The sequence below is a fragment of the Sapajus apella genome, unplaced genomic scaffold (assembly GCF_009761245.1).
Source record: "Sapajus apella isolate SASKATOON/1434 unplaced genomic scaffold, GSC_monkey_1.0 scaffold29, whole genome shotgun sequence".
Classification (NCBI taxonomy): Eukaryota; Metazoa; Chordata; class Mammalia; order Primates; family Cebidae; genus Sapajus; species Sapajus apella.
The window spans coordinates 6546571-6564070 of NW_022436969.1; the positions used below are offsets into that span (position 1 = coordinate 6546571).

General features: G+C 39.5%; 1 protein-coding gene across 2 annotated transcripts in view; it reads left to right on the top strand.

Moving 5' to 3' along the window:
- Positions 1-17500, top strand: part of ZNF521 (zinc finger protein 521) — a 293772-nt gene that overhangs the window by 261709 nt on the left and 14563 nt on the right. For both annotated transcript variants that reach the window (XM_032293156.1, XM_032293155.1), the window contains 2 exons: positions 2308-2439; positions 5134-5249. In XM_032293156.1, coding sequence (XP_032149047.1) covers positions 2308-2439; positions 5134-5249 — 248 coding nt within the window. The remainder of the gene's footprint in view (positions 1-2307; positions 2440-5133; positions 5250-17500) is intronic.

Here is a 17500-nt window from a genome sequence, read left to right on the forward strand (position 1 = left end):
AAAGCACACATAATTTTAAAAGTATGAAAACCGTTAGTAACCTTCTTACTATTCAAAATAAAGGTATGTAGCATTAAGGAAATAGAGAGCTTTTAAATTTAGCAGGTATTTCTGAAGATTAACTTGCCAATTCAATTTCTTACAGTAAATACTGTTTTTTATATGTCTTAATGTCTAAAATCTGGAAATTTTTTGGTGACTTCAGGATTTAAAAAAAAGAAAGAAAGAAACAGATGAAAACCCCTTGATCTTATATAATCCCTAAAGCTTTTTGTATAACCCCTTGTCATGTCAGTATGCACAATTAAACTCCCTCTTACATAATTATAATCAAGGAATTTACTGTGCCACCCAGATACAGAGTAGGTTTTTATCTCTTGTGAAATGTAGACAGTACTGGGTGGCTTAATTAGTGCTTTGCTTCTCTTTTTACAAATTCCAATCCTCTGCTTCTAAAGACTCATACTTGTATGTGAAGAAAGATTAGGAATACAAATAGAGTGATTTTACTCCTAGTTAGCTAATAATAACTCACTTTGTAATTGGGCCTTGGTGTTGCCAGTAATATCAGCTGGCGCAGGACTTACACATGCATGTTGTCTTTGAATGAAAGAAAATAACTGCAGTATAGACTTGTTTCGCTTGTAAAGTGTGATGGTGTCTTTTATTCCCTAGACCTAGAATATCTTAGCAGCATTTTTTAATCATTGCAAACAGGAGAATATAAAAGTATCATGTGATAACAAGCCAGGTTAAAGTGCCGCCTCTGCCCTTTAATAAGCAGTCTTGGAAGTGGTGGGTGTGTGCCCCACCATATCTATTAAGATCACAGACCCTGAGGCCAGACTGCCCAGGTTTGTATGGAGACTGCCGGCGTTCAAGTTCTGGCTCTCCAATTACGAGTCCTTGTGACTCAGAGCAAAGTTACTTAAACTCTCCACACCTCATTTTTCTCATCTGTAAAATGAGACTAATAGTAGCTTTTCTAATGGGGTTTTAGTACAATTAAATGAATTTGTATCTGTGCAGTTCTGAAACACAGCAACACTTAGTTAAGTGTCAGCTAGGCTGCTAACCAGTACCGCTGGTTTTTCATGTCTTAGAATTGCACAATAAAGTAAATTAGGATAGTCCTAACTTACATTTTAAACTTATTTAAATTTTTAAATTTTAATTTTAAATGTTTAAAATCCATAAATGTTTAAAATAACATGTCCATGTATAACACATGCTCTCCACTTTATTTTATTTTATTTATTTATTTATTTATTTATTTGAGATGGAGTCTTGCTCTGTCACCAGACTGGAATGCAATGGTGCCATCTCAGCTTGCTGCAACCTCCACCTCCCAGGTTCAAGCGATTCTCCTGCCTCAGCCTCCTGAATAGCTGGGATTATGGGTGCATGCCGCCATCATGCCTGGCTAATTTTTGTATTTCTAGTAGAAATGGGGTTTCACCATTTGGTCAGGCTGGTCTCATTCCTGACCTCATGATCTGCCCGCCTCGGCTTCCCAAAGTACTGGGATTAGAGTCCTGAGTCACCACACCCAGCCCTCCCCACTTTATATAGCAGTGTTATGACATCGAATTATTTTTCCGCTGTCTAGTTCTTAAGATACCCGAGAAGAATGCAGGACTAGCCAAGTGAGCCGGGAGGTCACAAAAGTGCTTTGGAGAAACAGGCAGAGTCTGGTTCTGCGGGTAAAATTGAAACTGTCTTAAAGAGTTTAGGGAGTGATGAACTAGGAGGACTGTGGGAGACTGGAGGTGAGAAGCAGAGAAAAGGGCATTTGTAAGACTTTCCTATTGATGATACTTCAAAATCTCCAGAAATCCTTGGAAATCGAAAAAGAAAGCTTGTATCAACTGAAATACCACTGAAAACCTATGGTTACAAATGGACACTTCTAGGACCTTCTAGATAAGCCAGAGGAGAATCACTGAGGAAGAAGCTGTCCACACTTTTTATTTTAGGACTGGAAATACAGCACCCAGAAAATCATGGTAATCAGAGAAAAGGAAATGCCTCCTTATTGATATCCAATTATATTTTTAAAGTTTAATAAAATGGATTAGCCTTAAGATAAAATCTGACTTCTGATTATCTTTGGTTTTTAAATTCCAGAAATGTTTTAAATTGATATAAACTCATGAATAATGTGAAATAACCAGAAACCGTATATTCTACTACATATGTATATTAGGTGATGGAAATAGTTTAATATATGCAATTATAGATAACTCTCTAGTCTATTAAAGAGATGGCAGATTTTCACCATTTCTATTCATGTATTTTTCTCGACAGATGAAGGACTGAACCATGAATGCAAACTCTGCAGCCAGACCTTTGACTCTCCTGCCAAACTTCAGTGCCACCTGATAGAGCACAGCTTCGAAGGGATGGGAGGAACCTTTAAGTGTCCAGTCTGCTTTACAGGTGGGAAGATTATTTCAGGAAGACCCAGGAGAGGTTGATGGCCTCATCATGTCTTTCCTACCAGAACATTACTTCCCACTGCTATGGCCTTTTACAGATATGACTTCAGTTCAATTTGGGGGAAAGATGTTTGATTTCTGCTTTATTAGCATTATTGATTGCAGCATACTTAAAGGCTCACACGAGCAGGAAGGTTAACTGTCAGGATGAACAAATGGCATTTCAAGTTCTCTCAGAAGTTTGCACTTTTCCATTTGGAAAACTACATACATGATGTGTTCACTTTTTTTTCCTCTCGATGTTAAAAGGTTACCAAGGCTAAGGCTGCCTGCACAGAGCTGCTTTTTAATCATAAGATGTTTAGCTAAAAGTGCAGCTGTATTGTCAGTGCATGTCTGCTACTTAAACATGGAGAATTTCATAACATTCTCCACCAGAAATAAAAAGATGGGGTAAAACTCTCCCCATGCCGGGTACGGTGGCTCACGCCTGTAATCCTAGCACTTTGGGAGGCTGAGGTGGGTGGATCACTTGAGGTCAGGAGTTTGAGACCAGCCTGACCAACATGGAGAAACCCCATCTCTACTAAAAATACAAAATTAGCCAGGCGTGGTGGCAGGCACCTGCAGTCCCAGCTACTTGGGAGGCTGAGGCAGGAGAATCGCTTGAATCCGGAAGGCAGAGGTTGTGGTGAGCTGAGATCATGCCACTGCACTCCAGTCTGGGCAACAAGAGTGAAACTCCATTTCTAAATAAATAAATAAATACTCATCCCAAGTTCTCTGAGATAGAAAACAGATTAGATGAATCATTTATTTCCTATGAAATTGGATTTTTAGAGTAGAAGTTGATCTACATTTACACTTTTAAGAAGAAACTTTTTAACAGATATGATAGCATTACAGGTATTAGCAGGAAAAAAAAAAGTAAATCTGAAACTCTCATTTGAAGCCAATGGGGGTTGAAATATGATCGTACTCATTTCTGGTATTCCCCTAACAATGACAAAGTTATTTTGGAAAATCCTTTGTGATTATTTTGCATGTGTCTTGGACTCAGGGATTAAGCCCCTCAAGGCTGTGTTGCCTTTTTACTTCTTGGAGGAGGGGGAATATATCCTTCTCTCAAAATTGACTTCTTTGTTTGTAGAGCAGAATTCCAAGCATTGATTATTTACCTTCACTGAACTCAGCGTATAGATTTCTGTTCTGTGATAAAATGAAGGAGGGGCCATGTTCATTGCACAGCTGGCACTGTTACTATCTGAGTACATTGATGGCTCTGCCCTCAGCAGTTGTCTGTTTGGCTGCTTCATTCAATAATTCCATCAGCCACTCTCCATCCTTCTTTTAGAACTCCTTTTATTCTTCCAGACTTACACTTAAAAATATGTATTGTTATGTTTTTACCGTGAGTAGCATGTATCTTCAGATACAACGAGTCAAGAGTCTGGGTTCTTTATAAAAGCTCATAATAAGTCTTCATAAAGGAGGACTGGGTCATAGGTCTCCTCACGATTAAGACCCCTAATAAAACAGGACTTTCATGTTGTAGCCAGAAGCCTCATAAAATGTAGTGAGTTATATGCAGATTAACTGCAAATCTTTATAAAAATCTCATTTCTTCTTGTTGATACGGATAAAGAGACAAAAATGCATTAATCATGCACAGTCTGCATTTTCTGTGCAGACAGACCTGAATTGTTTTAGTGTATCTTGAAGTAATTTAGAAGTAACAATTTTTTAAAAAACCCTTCCAATATAAAGTGTGTTAGGTAGGAAAGGAAATCTGAGCAATTTTTTAAGGTAATGAGAAATGTGATTAAAATGTATGACTCACAAGAACAATATTCTAATATTTTAGGTTGGCTGGCAATTAGAATAATTTTAATGATTAGAGTGGAGTTAAAGTCAAATGCCAACATCTTTAATAAATCCTTTCCCTGCCTATACAGATTAATATTGTAGATGCAAACTTTTTTAGGTCACAGTGCACGAGGCATCCATCAGAAGTCAGTTCTGCCAACCCAAACACTGCCTCTGGCATATACAATTTAATTATTAATAGTATGTCTCCTAGGTAAACTGTTACACAGTCTTAGGGCCTTGTTTTGTAGTCATTAAAATTGAACATGTTTATATTATTGAAACCGTTGCATTCAGTGTATAGGCTGAGTTGATCTTAAAGTATCCAAAGAGAATTTACCTGCCGTTCTGTTTCACATTTATAGACAGTGCCCCAGAGTAGCTGTGGGATATGATTTTTAGCATTAACACATTTAAATAGAGAACTGTTTGCTAGCTATAACTTTAGGCAAACACAATAAACAGGGTTTTGGCATCTATGATTTCTTAACCTGTGGGTTGCTGAGAAATAGGAGTCATTTCTGTTGAGACAGAGCTATGCATTTGACAATTTTCAGCTTTATTTTTTAAAGATTTACAGGGAGCAGGGCCTCCATAAACCTTTACTTTGGAGCTGTTTGGGTTGAATTAGGAGCTCCGTAGAGTGCATCTTAACAAAAGTCAGAGACCCAACCGTGAACAAATGTGACTCAGCTCTCCCCAGGTCTTGAGCAGTAAGTCACACCTGGGAGGCGTGCGGTCCGGCCTGCTGTCTGTTCACGCAGAGTCATCGACTAAGGGCATTTCGGAAACAAAATAACCCAAGTTCACCGTTCTTTTATCATTTCAGTATTTGTTCAAGCAAACAAGTTGCAGCAGCATATTTTCTCTGCCCATGGACAAGAAGACAAGATCTATGACTGTACACAATGTCCACAGAAGTTTTTCTTCCAAACAGAGCTGCAGGTAATGTCCTCATGAGGAGGACCAGGATTGAACTCAGTTGCTATTCTTATAGGAAACAGGGGCATTTTAAATCCGGATTCACAGTATCACTCACCCTGGGCCACCATGATGCTTTGTGTGTATTGGGGCAAAGGGAAAATTAGAGCCTGGATTAATAGACACCAAAGTAATTTTGCCTCTGGCTGCTGTCAATCATAAAAAGAACTAGAACAGACCTATAATTGGACCTTCTGACCCAGTGTGATAGACTTAGGGGTCAGGTTTATTGGACTGTGGGATCATTCACCTCGCTTGTCATGACTCGTTCTCCCAAATCCTGTTTTATTCATGCTGTGTTCCCACTGGGCTCCAAGCTGGGTGGATGTCCAGGTTATTGTTGTCCTGAGGGGCTTAAAATTAGAAGGGAGAGGGGGAAGAAACTAAAGAAACCGTACTCTTGTCCAGTATGTGTATCATCCATTTAATGCAATCGAATAATTATTACTTAACCAAAGCCTTATAGTTGAAAATTTTGCACCCAAAGACATTAAATCTAGCCTTGAGGGTTCCACTTGCTTGATGTGTAACTAACCTTGGACTTATAAGTTGCCTGAACCCCAGATAAGAAGAAATAATAAACACCACACTTTCAGGGCTGTTATACAGTGAAAATGAAATGATGGGTATGGAGATAAGATATAAACTGTAAAATAGGAAGATTTGGTTATTCTTATTCTTAGCTACAGACTGCTAGTTTAAAAAAAAAGTGAGTCAGAGACCTGGATTCTGTTCCAAAAATATCACTTATTATAAAAGGAAAATAACTTAGTTTTTAATGTTACTTCACCTGGAACATGGGTATAATGTCTTATCCTTATTTTTCTTATTAAATGATCTGAGTAACATGCCTTTTGTTTGATCTTGTTGGTTCCTGTGGAGGAGAATAGAATCAAACTGAAAATTATTCTGAGTATTATTATTAACAACACAAATATTTCGCCTAAAATGAGGGTTGCAGTTAATTTTCACATTGAATCCCTGGACCAAATAGAAGATCTGATCTGGTTGATCTGGCAGAGGCAAGGCTGAGGGACTTGGAGCCCACCCACTCCTCAGATTCCATCCATATTGGGTCCTGGGGCAACTTTGTACTTCCCTGGGGTCCAATGAAATGAAATTTAGGTGAGTTATGTGTCAAACTAAGGAATTTGCAGTTTATCTTCTCAGTTCCCATTCTAAAAGTGAACAAATAGTAAGTGAAGGAGATGAAATACAAAATATAAGAAAGAACGGATGAGCCCATTTAGTTGTCATAATGTGTCAGTGGATCCAAATTAAAGTTGCTGTCTTACCTTGTATCACTTTTAAAAACGCTATTCTGTCACATCTGTTCATGAATTGCATATAGAAGATAGGCCAAGTTAGACTATTGTTTAAAAATACACCTTCTTAAAATAATCTAAATTTCTGTTTGAAAAAAATGACATTTTTATTGCATAGGTGTCAAAGCATAAGTCATTTTGGTTTTGTGAATCTATAAAGGATATGGTCAAAACACATAGTGATAACTGTTAATTAGTATGTAAACTGTGAGGCAGAATTAAGTATTAGTTTAAAATCAAAGCTATAGAGTTTCTGTAGAGACTGATTCCTATCTAATGTTCTTGAAAGCACGCATGTTTGTGGCAAACTTCTACTTTTGTCCTGTATTAGTAGATTCTCACCTGCTGGTACCTTCAATGTCTTTCATTAAAAGAACCCAACACTATAGCAGTAGTGGCCTCTGACCCATTGTAGAGCAGACAAAATTAAGCAATTAATTGCATCCTTCAAGATTCCAGGTTTCTTTACAGTGATGTATTTTCGGGTTTTATTCCATGTGGAACATATAGTATTCACCCTTTTCTACAATTAGTATAGACCAATCACAAACTCCTTGATCTCAGATGCCTTTACATTCTGAGAAATTTTTGAGGACCACAAAGGGCTTTGGTTTATGTGTATTACTATTATTTTCCATATTAAAAAAATCAAAACTGAGAAATCGATTAAATAGAGGAATACAAGCATACATTCTATTAGCTGTCAAAACGATGATGTCATCGCCTATCATTTAGCCTCAAGAAAACTTCACTGTACCCTCTTGACACAATGAGAGTGTAAAGGGCAAATAATATCTAATATTATTGTGAAAATAGTTTGACCTTACAGACCTCTCAAAAGTGTTTAGGAGACCACAGAAGTCCCTGGGCAACACTTTGAGAACCACTGGCATAGAAATTTTAGTGCAGAACACACAACTTTTTTTGAGTTTTTGTGAACTTATAAAGTCAAATATCTACCAAAGCATTTCTGACTCATTCATTCAAATTGTGATCTGGGCCAAAAAGAGACTTATTCTGTAATCCCAAACTGTGAGCCATGTATTTCCAGTCCCACAACTCGAAATTATATATATTTGGTCTTGATGTGAATACCCACGTTTAATATGTGAATCATTCCTTAGATAAGAACAGTATTTATGGTGAGTATGTGATAATTATTATAAATCTGAGATGAGATATTGACTATAGAGTCAATATTTCACAAAGCTATAATTCATAGTTATTGGACTCTCTATGTGGGTCTATTTTCTGAAATCTTCAGTAATATCAGTGGCTATAGTTTCAAGACATTAAGAAAAATGGATCAGAGTTAATTTGACTTTTTCTAGTTTTGAAAGGGTTTTTAGTTTTATGATCTAACTTCTGGCCTTCATGGTCCTGTGCATTTGCTTTCATTACCCAAATTGCATTTATGCCAGTGGTTAGAAGATGAAATTAATGTCATTTTTAAATATTGATTTCCTTTATTTTCTGTATAGAAAGTGAGACAGTAAGTGTATAAAAACCATGAAACCGTTTTGTTATTTTACTAGGACAAGTGAAAAAAAAATTCCAAAATTCAGGTGACAATAGAAAATAGGATCCGTAACCAAAATAACAACGGAGTAGAAAAATGAAGCCATTTTATCAGCCTACTGTAGTTCCACTTGGTATGCAAAAATAAATGTCCATTTTAGACCACTTGAACTGATCTACTATTTTATACCACTAAAGTTCAGAAATAAGAAGGACTTTTCACAAGAGGCTATAAAACTAAATCTCTAAGAACTGCAATCCTATTAGAGATGTTGAAACATACAATTTATTTGCTCCTCTATCAAGGTGAGAATAACAGGTTCCATTTAGGATAAGCATTCTGGAATTGACCGTCAGTATCACTGTGGATATCTTTTAGATGTACACAAATGATTTTGTGACCATAATACATAATTTACATTTCTTTCACTTTATATTCAGTTGAAAACATGAAGCATTTTTTTATGGATAAAAGTGCTTTGTTAGGTATAACATTTATATAGATATATATCCCCATATATACACACACACATATATACATATATATGTATATATATTAGATGTACATAAATGATTTTGTGACATAATGCCTAATTTACATTTCTTTCACTTTATACTCAGTTGAAAACATGAAGCATTTTTTTGTGGATAGACGTGCTTTGTTACGTATAAAATTTATTTATGTATGTATATATATGTGGACCATACCACCCTTTCTCAAAGCAGCTTCCTTACGTTCTGCTGAAAAATTTTGAGGTCTATTAGGAAAACGTGAAACACTGAACACATTCATTCACTTAAAAAAATAATAAAATGTTCATATATGTCTATATGTGTGTATGTATATACATATATGCATATGTGTGTATATATACTATGTATGTGCACATATATATAGTAGTGGGTTATTACCTTCATTTGCATTGCCTACAAAGCCAGTCAGAATTTAGATAATTCTTTACTATACACTGTTCATCTTCAGGAGATCAGGCACTCAGGCACCATTCTTTGAACATCACAGACCACAAGTCCTTTTAGATTTAGGCCAGATGAAGCCCTTATTTCTATGAAACACTGAATCTAAGACACATTTTTCATCACACTACCCATAAACCTTGCTGACCAAATGTACATTCCAGTACAGACATATATCTGTACTGGAATTTTATATAATATATATAATATAAAATTACATCATATTTTATACACACACACACACACACACACACATAAAAATCTAATATAATTCGTAGCAAGATATAACCTTTCTCTTTTGGTAGAGTTTCCCTCCATTTTTGCAAGAAATTCTAATACACTTCAAAGGCCACCTAGCATGCTGCTAGGAAGGGAGATGTGCTTTGGAATAAGAGTCCATTATTCAACTCAATGAACATTTTATTATTTTTTAAGTGAATGAATGTGTTCAATGTTTCACATGTTTTCCTAATAGACCTCAAAATTTTTCAGCAGAACCTAAGGAAGCTGCTTTGAGAAAGGATGGTATGGTCCAAGAATAATATCCTACAGTGCATATTTGTATCCAAAGTGGTTTATGCAGGTGTGAGCAAGTGGTGTTCGTAAAAATCCTGTTGAATAGGCCACATTCTTTCAGTACACTAATTGCTGTTTAATTGGTGCCTCTAGAAAAGCTACTATTGGATGGCAGTGATCAAATCATCCTCTCTCCCGATGTGTCCACACAGAAAGCTCTGTCAGGTCTCTTGTTATAAATGCAATGAAGATTGAGGGAATTCCTGCAGAATGCGTAGAAGAAACTGGTCTGGTTGAAACTTTAGGCTCTGAAATTCTAGTACTTCAATTCCTTTTGAATCAAAGATTACCTTAATACCCAGCCCTTCCCTTTTAAGTCATGAATGCAGTGTTTCCCACATTCAAAGTACAGTAGTAATTTGACATTGTGAGGGATATACTGAAATCACTAAGGTATAAATGTGTAATTGTGACTACAGCTGTTTGATTTTCTTCTCAAACCACTTTTCCACCAAATCACCTGATTTTGATGCATATTTTTCACACCACAGTTTAACTGGTGCTTGAGTTTTATGGTCATATTGCTGAAGGAGAAATGAATTACTGCATATGGGATGGGACGTATAAGACAACAATACAGCATCGAATTGTCACCGTTGAGCAGCTTGCTGGGTCACTTGCTAACTTAGCTGCTGGTCCTAAACTAGCTTCTCAATGAATAGAACACAAAATGAGTCTCAAATTATTAAATAATATGTGATGAGGCATTTAGGAGTCCTTGTTAATAGTCAGAATTACAAATGCTATACAACATACTGCCATAGTCCCCATGCCATTATTAAGAAAATATACTTATTAAAAATATTTATAGGCCAGGCGCAATGGCTCATGCCTACCAAGCCCAGCCTGGACAACATGGTGAAAGCCTTGTCCCTACCAAAAACCAAAAAAAAAAAAAAAAAAGATAGGTTGAGGTGCCTGTGGTTCTAGCTACTCAGGAGGCTGAGGTGGGAGGATCTCCAGACCCTGAAGAGGTTGACACTGCAGTGAGCCATGATCGCACCACTGCATTCTAGCCTGGGCCACAGAGAGAGAGAGACCTCGTCTCAAGAAAATATATATATATATATAAAAATATAATTCCACCTTTTTAAATCTGCCATGATGCCAGATACTGAGTGACATACTAAAAATAATTAGAAATGTATTTACAATCTACTAGAAAAGAGAATATAGGCAAATAAATAGCTACTCTATGAGGTAATATGTAATCAATTGTTATAAATCTTCCAAGAAAAGGGATTTCTTCTCCAGGTGGGAGAATCGGGTGGGAGGCACCCCCAATGGTTTGGACAGATGATTGTGGAATTCGGGGAACATAATAGACACTCGCTGAACGTTGGCTCCCTGACCTCGCTGCTTTCCTAGTGCTGACCTAAGTGAACAAAATCCAGATTCATCATTATTTGAAAATGAAATATCTATCCCAGACATAGCAGAATGTTCCTGAGGTCTCTGTTCTAGCCTACTGGAATAATTTTGCAGTGGCATACCTTAACACAGTTTCATGTTAATTGATTTCCAGGTAAAAATTCTTATTTTAAACATTTATCTTTTTCAAGTGATTAGGAGGAGTCTTGGGTTTTGTTTTGTTTTGTAATATCTAACTACAAAACTAAACATGTATGCTTGCTTTCAGAAATGTATTCCAAACTAACTGGACTCCCCTGCCTTTCATCCAGTTACAGATATGTGGCTAAGACAAAAGGTTTTATTTTACCCCTTCACGAAAGACAAGGTAGAATCTGAGTGTAGGTTAGAAAACAGTTTGGTTTAGTTTGTTTTCATATTTTCCTCTAAGCGAGGCTGAAATCCCCTTTTGCAAACAAGAGGAATGAAAAGGTGTGTATTCACAGCACATCCAGAGGAAGTGCCCTTCATCCCCATTTTCTCACTTTTCTGTATTTTTCATCGGCTTTTTATTAACACAGAGCTTAAAATTTCTTTTATTATCCCCACTCAAACTATAAAACTCAAAACCCTATTCTGTCTAGCCTCTTATCATGTGGTCTTCTGCCTGGGACCCCTGGATTGGAAATATTTGCCCATCACCACGTCTAGACCTGGCATAACCGGGTCCTTTACTGATCAGTTTCAAGGAAAGTCAGTGTGGGGATTGTGGTTCCCACCCCTTCCTGGACAGTCTGGGCATCATTCCTTTGCTCTTTACATCCTTAGATCCACTGTGCCCCTGTGTATCCCTTGTCCTTGGGGCTGAAATCTCAGCTCTTAAGCCCATCACACAAAGAGTTCAAAATTCGCAGGAGCAGAAATTGTGTCAGATGAGCACGTGGTTCTGGAACTGGTCTGTTTTAGACATCATCTCATTTATTTGCTTTGTGGGCCTGCAGGGCTTTGGAAGTAAATTGGTGCTACATACAGCAACTTCCACTTAATTTGCTCAGTGGTTAAATTGATCTATCTCTTTTATTTGATCGGATCTCCAGGAACCGAATTATTTGCATTGATTTATTGATTGGTGCTATGTTTTCACCATTAGTTTTGATCACTTTCAGCTGTTAATATTGGATAATTCAATCACGATTGATTGGCCTTACCATTGAAGGACACAAACAGGACATGGCTGAGCTAACCTCAGTTTGTTATTCTCCTCTCTCTCCCTTCCCACCCCCCATCATCTGTGCAGTAGCAAAAAGACTAGAGTTTTTCTTAAGCAAAGGAGGGAGTTTGCAGTTGTATAGCATTCATAATGCACCTAAAGGGTAAGATGGTTTTATTTGGCTTTTTGGTAAAATTTCATCTAGAAATTAAGCAAGCATACCGAAAGGTAAGCATGATTATCACAATGAACTCATTTGGACTAAATGAGTAAATGCATTTTCAGTTACCCGTTTTGTACCAATAAATGGCTAATCTGTGTGTGCATGCTTGGACGCACAACCTGGGCTCACCTTTTTCTAAATTTGGCCCTTCCTGCTTCACCATGTGCCTTGGTAGTCAAATTTTTAAGAATCAAGTGGTTAATATGACTGAAGTAAGGGCAACAGAGGTAATTGCAATAAGCTAAAACCACTTTATTTGCATTTGAATTGTTTCTACAGCACGCCAGCTCAGTTTTTAAAAATTCTCCATCCATTAATTTCTTGATGTTCATATCGATGGCTGGTTTTCACTATTAAAAGAGGGAGCACCACCTCTTCGTTCTAGGACTCGTTCCCTCCTCCAGCAGCCCTGTTGTTAGCGAGCTGCCATTACATTATTTTTTTGTCTGGCCCAGAGTTGACGACAGATGGCCATCTCCGAACTGCCATCAGTGCAGCTTTATGGAGCATCCAGCCAGGGTGTACTGAAGAGCACTGTGGCCAGTTCTGCAGCCCCCTCCCTCCCACCCCCTGGAAATGTTCATCACCTCTGCCACATTCTGCTTTGGCTGGGCTCTGCTGGCCCTGCCATCTTCCATGTCGCCAAGACAGCCTGCTGCCATAGCACCGGAAGATCTGCCTCCATTAGGAAGGAGAGACTGCATGTGTGACTGTCTTGTAAAGACAGAGCTCTGTCTCGGCGCCTTTGTAGCCAGATCCTTTGGAGAGATCCGGAAATCCAAATTTCCAAAACATTCTGCCATCCAGAGAGGCACATGGAATTGCCACATGTTTCTATTTTAGATGTTTGCACCACACATGGATCGGTTTCCTCACATTAGTGGAGACAAAGTGCCAAGAATAGACCCCTTATGTTTACAAACTTTCCTCTAACTATTGGGAAACACCACTTCCATATCCAACTGTTGTGACAATTAGGGTAAGAAAGATAGTAATCACGGGCTTCCACTATAAATCCCCTGAAATGAGCAAAGAATCCATTCCAGCGTCTTCCTGATCCATTGATGTGGCGATCCCTCAGACAGCCGGGTGAAATGAGCTGCTGCTGTGCATTTGGAGAAAGATTGATAGGCTGCCCTTGATCGAGTTTGCTAAGGCCAGGCAGCTTCAGAGCCAAACGTGTATTTTAAGAGGAATTCACATTTGTATCCTTTATTGTTATATTTGCAGCGAATCTACAGCTTGGAACAGGCTCTGCCCTGCAGCTATGAAGGAGTAAGTTCCCCTTATTGGAGAGAGAGAGTAGTGTTCTGTAAAAGCCTGAGATGTGGCGGCGAGATGAATAGTGCTTAAAAAGCTGTGCTTGCGGTGCTGTCATTTAGAACAGCAACTCCGAGGCTTTAAATGGGAGTGAAAGGCAGGGTAAACGAGTCCTTTAAAAGTGGTGAAATTTTAAACTGCCTAAAATAACAGGTCTCCTTCATTGATAACTTTATTGAATGAGTGAGTGGAAACTAACTAGCCAGGAACTGCTCTCCCAGAGGATGGCAAAGTTTGCAAAAGCAGGGCTTTTTCCTTGGGCCCCTGCGTGTCTGGGAGGGCAGCTGCTTTCCTGCGTGATCCCTGCCCCTGCATTGATAGCAGCTCCTGGCTGGCAGAAGACCATCCTTCATTGGAAACCCAAAGTGCCCATAAAAGATTTCCTTTTTCACATTGCCAAAACTTAATTTTATAATTGTCTGACTTACACCACTGGGCACATCTGCCAAGCTTGCGTGCCTTCTAGACATATAAAAGGCGACTGTGATACCATTAAATATCAGCAGTGTGCTTAGCTGTGCTTTGAGTTTATAAGGGTGAAAGGTGATTGTGCAGGAAAATGGAACAGTATATTTGCTGTGAGACAGGCACCAAGACTTCACTCCCATACTCAGTTATAATTCATGACAGTGCTGGTGGGAAGCCCTTATCCCTCTGTGGAGTTAATGCATCTCCACTGAAGCCTGCTGAGAGCACCCTGCGTCCCCCCCACCATCTGTGCGCTCACTTCCTAGCTCTCTCCTCTCTCTCTCTCTCTCTCTCTCTCTCTCTCTCTCTCTCTTACTTTTTCCTGAGATCTCTTGGTGTTAATATTGTCAGACTGCTACTGAATTGTTAAGGTGGTTCTCCAAAGCAGAGCTGTCATTTAACTAGGGGAAGAGCTGAAGAGAATGCATTACAGCGTTGTTTAATGTCTCATTTAGAAAATGTCAATTAGAAATTGGACCGAAAAGCAGGAATGGCTTAAACCCATCGCTGACTCTGAGGGCCAAGGATGTGCTGCTAATCATCAGTTAGTAGCAGGTACCCATGGCCTGGGCGTCGATGGAGGCCAGGGACACAAAACAAGGTGTGCGTCGCAACCCAAACTAATCCTGTGCCGAACCCTGAGTTGAGTGTCATGGAAGTCAAAGTTGAGTGAGACCAAGGTCCTGAGAACTGCTCGCCCACACTCTGTCCATTGGCGTGGGCCAGCCAATGGAACAAGCGCCAATCCAGACCCCACACACTGGCCCCATCTGCCAGGCGATGCCACCCACTCTGAGGACCAGAGCTAATTGCCTTGGAGCTACCCAAGCCTCAGTTCAAAATGATCAAACCCCTGGGTTGTATAGAACTTCACTTAAAAGAGCAGTAGTGATTTGTGCGATACAAGCCACATTCTAAAGTGAAATACGGCCAAACTTGCTGCAGCCCAGAGCCAGCAGAGGGTCCCAGAAATAGGTAGTTGGTTCCCAGTCTGTCCTATCCCCTTGTGTTCTCCCCCGCCCTCTGCACTCCCGGAGCCCAGAAGGTGATGAGACATGCGGAGGGTGTGTGCTGAAACAGGATGGAACTGCACCTTGTTGTTCATAGCCGACCCAAGATCAATTTGCAATGTCTCATAGTAGTGTTCTTACCATACTCCATTGTTAAGTGCTCCTTTTAAAAGATAAATCCGGGTCTGAAGTACCAGTGTTTGCATTTTACAGATGTGATACCATAGGGGACCTACTGCGTTATAAGCTGCAGAAATGGCCTTTTTGTGCCTCAGACTCCACTGATTCCAAAGAAGCTTTCGAACTGCAGTGGCGGGGTGAGAGGTCATGCATTAAGACAGCGGCACCCACGCGTAATTCCACCTCGCGTGTAATTGGCCCACGGTCTCATTCTGATGTTTGGGTGGCATTAGTCACATCATCTCGTTCATCCTCCAAAGGAAAAGTAGGGCAAGAATGGCTGTGCTCACGGTCCAGGTTTTCTTGGGTGAAAGATCACTTTGAGATGACACAGCTGAGTAGTCAGCCTGAAATCCTGGTTGGTATTTTATTAATTTTGCACCAAGATAAATCCTGAAATTCTGACAAACTCCATGACAGGTGAAATTCCTTCTTGCAGAATCTGCGCAGCAAGAGGCTGCTCATTTCGTTCTGTTCCGAGGCAGGCAACAGGAGGGCAGCTTTATAATCAGCCCTCAAAGGACCCCCAGCCGCCCCAGAGTCTCGGGCTGATTGAATAACTCCTGGGCCTCTTCCCCTAGGCCTCCATCAGCGGGGGTCCTGTGGAAAGCAATCTCCCGCAGACTGGCACTGAAGTGAGCTTTAAACCACCATTTTCTGCTCTCCAGAGGAGCCCGGAGTACTAAAAGATAGATGGACTGCAGATATTTTATGAGAAACTGTCAGAAGAAGAGCAGAGTAAATGTTTTTTTTTCTTCTTCTTTGAGTCACACACTGCATCACTGTTGAATTTCTCCCAGAATCTTTTACATTTCAAGTGAGAAATTAATTGGTTGCTAACCTTTAATTCCCCCCTCCCTCTTCTTCGTTGTCTTCCTCCTTTTTTTTTTTCTTAAATATTCACACAGAGGCCCTCTGCTTAACCACAGTTGCAGAAAATCAGTACCATTTGCAATGAAATATTTATAATGACAGAATGAAAAATTGGATTCATTTTCTGGACTGTAGCCGAACAGTCTGCAACTTTGGTGCGGCATTGTTTAGCATCTCTCATTCCTCCCTTTCATTGGCGTCTTTTTCGGAAACATACCACATGGATGCTCACCTATGCTTTGGAGGGATGCCTACCAAAACACAGAGTCTGTTTCTACTCTTTAAAAACAAAAAAGGAGAGAAAGGCGCATGTCTGTGTGTGTGCTGCTGTGGTGGGGGGGCACACGGATATGTCCCATCAAAAGGTAGAGAGGACGTGAACTCTGTCAAAAGGAAGGGCGTGCTAGCTCTGTAGGGAAGAGCTGGGAGAAGTTTACAAGGAATACAAGAGACAGTCTGGCCTGTACTTTGTAGCAGAGCACAAATAGCAATCAGCATGCCATCGTATCTTGGGGCAGATTTATAAGGGGAATGGGAAGGCAGAACGGAGGTGTGTAAATACACGTTGAATATCATAGCTTCTGTTTTTTCCCTTTAGTGTTTGCTGTGTAGGCTTTCCTTGCCGTGTGACCCTGTATTCAGAGCTGCCTTCTAACCAGGGCTGATTATTGCATTTTTTAAGAGATAAGAGATGAAAGGATTTTGCTAGGACAGCCCAGTGTTGTATTTTAAACAAGTCTGCCTCCCAAGTGCCAGAGCCACAACAATACATTGATACTTACTACAGGGCTGAGTTGGATTTGTAGCAAGTTGCCAAGGAAGTCCATATGGGTCTAGCAAATAAGTTTTTACTCACCACTCCACAGATAGGCCCAAAGAGCCTGCCTATTTCTTCTCCCTCCATTGGAATAGAACAAGGGATTATACCCTGTAAGGGGGCCATTCCAGCCTTCCATCCCAGGCATCTGTGTGAACTTTTTTTGTCCTTTTTGGGAACCCTGGGTTTAATTAGTTGTTGTTCTTTTATTTTGACAGTTTTTCAAAAGTGAAAACAGTTCTAAGTAGATTTAAGCATCAATACAGATAGCCTCATTCAAATTTTAGAGGTTTCCTTCACTGAATTTGCATCGTGCATTGCCAACCCCACAGGATCAATAATCCATATTTTATTATATAATAAAGGCTGC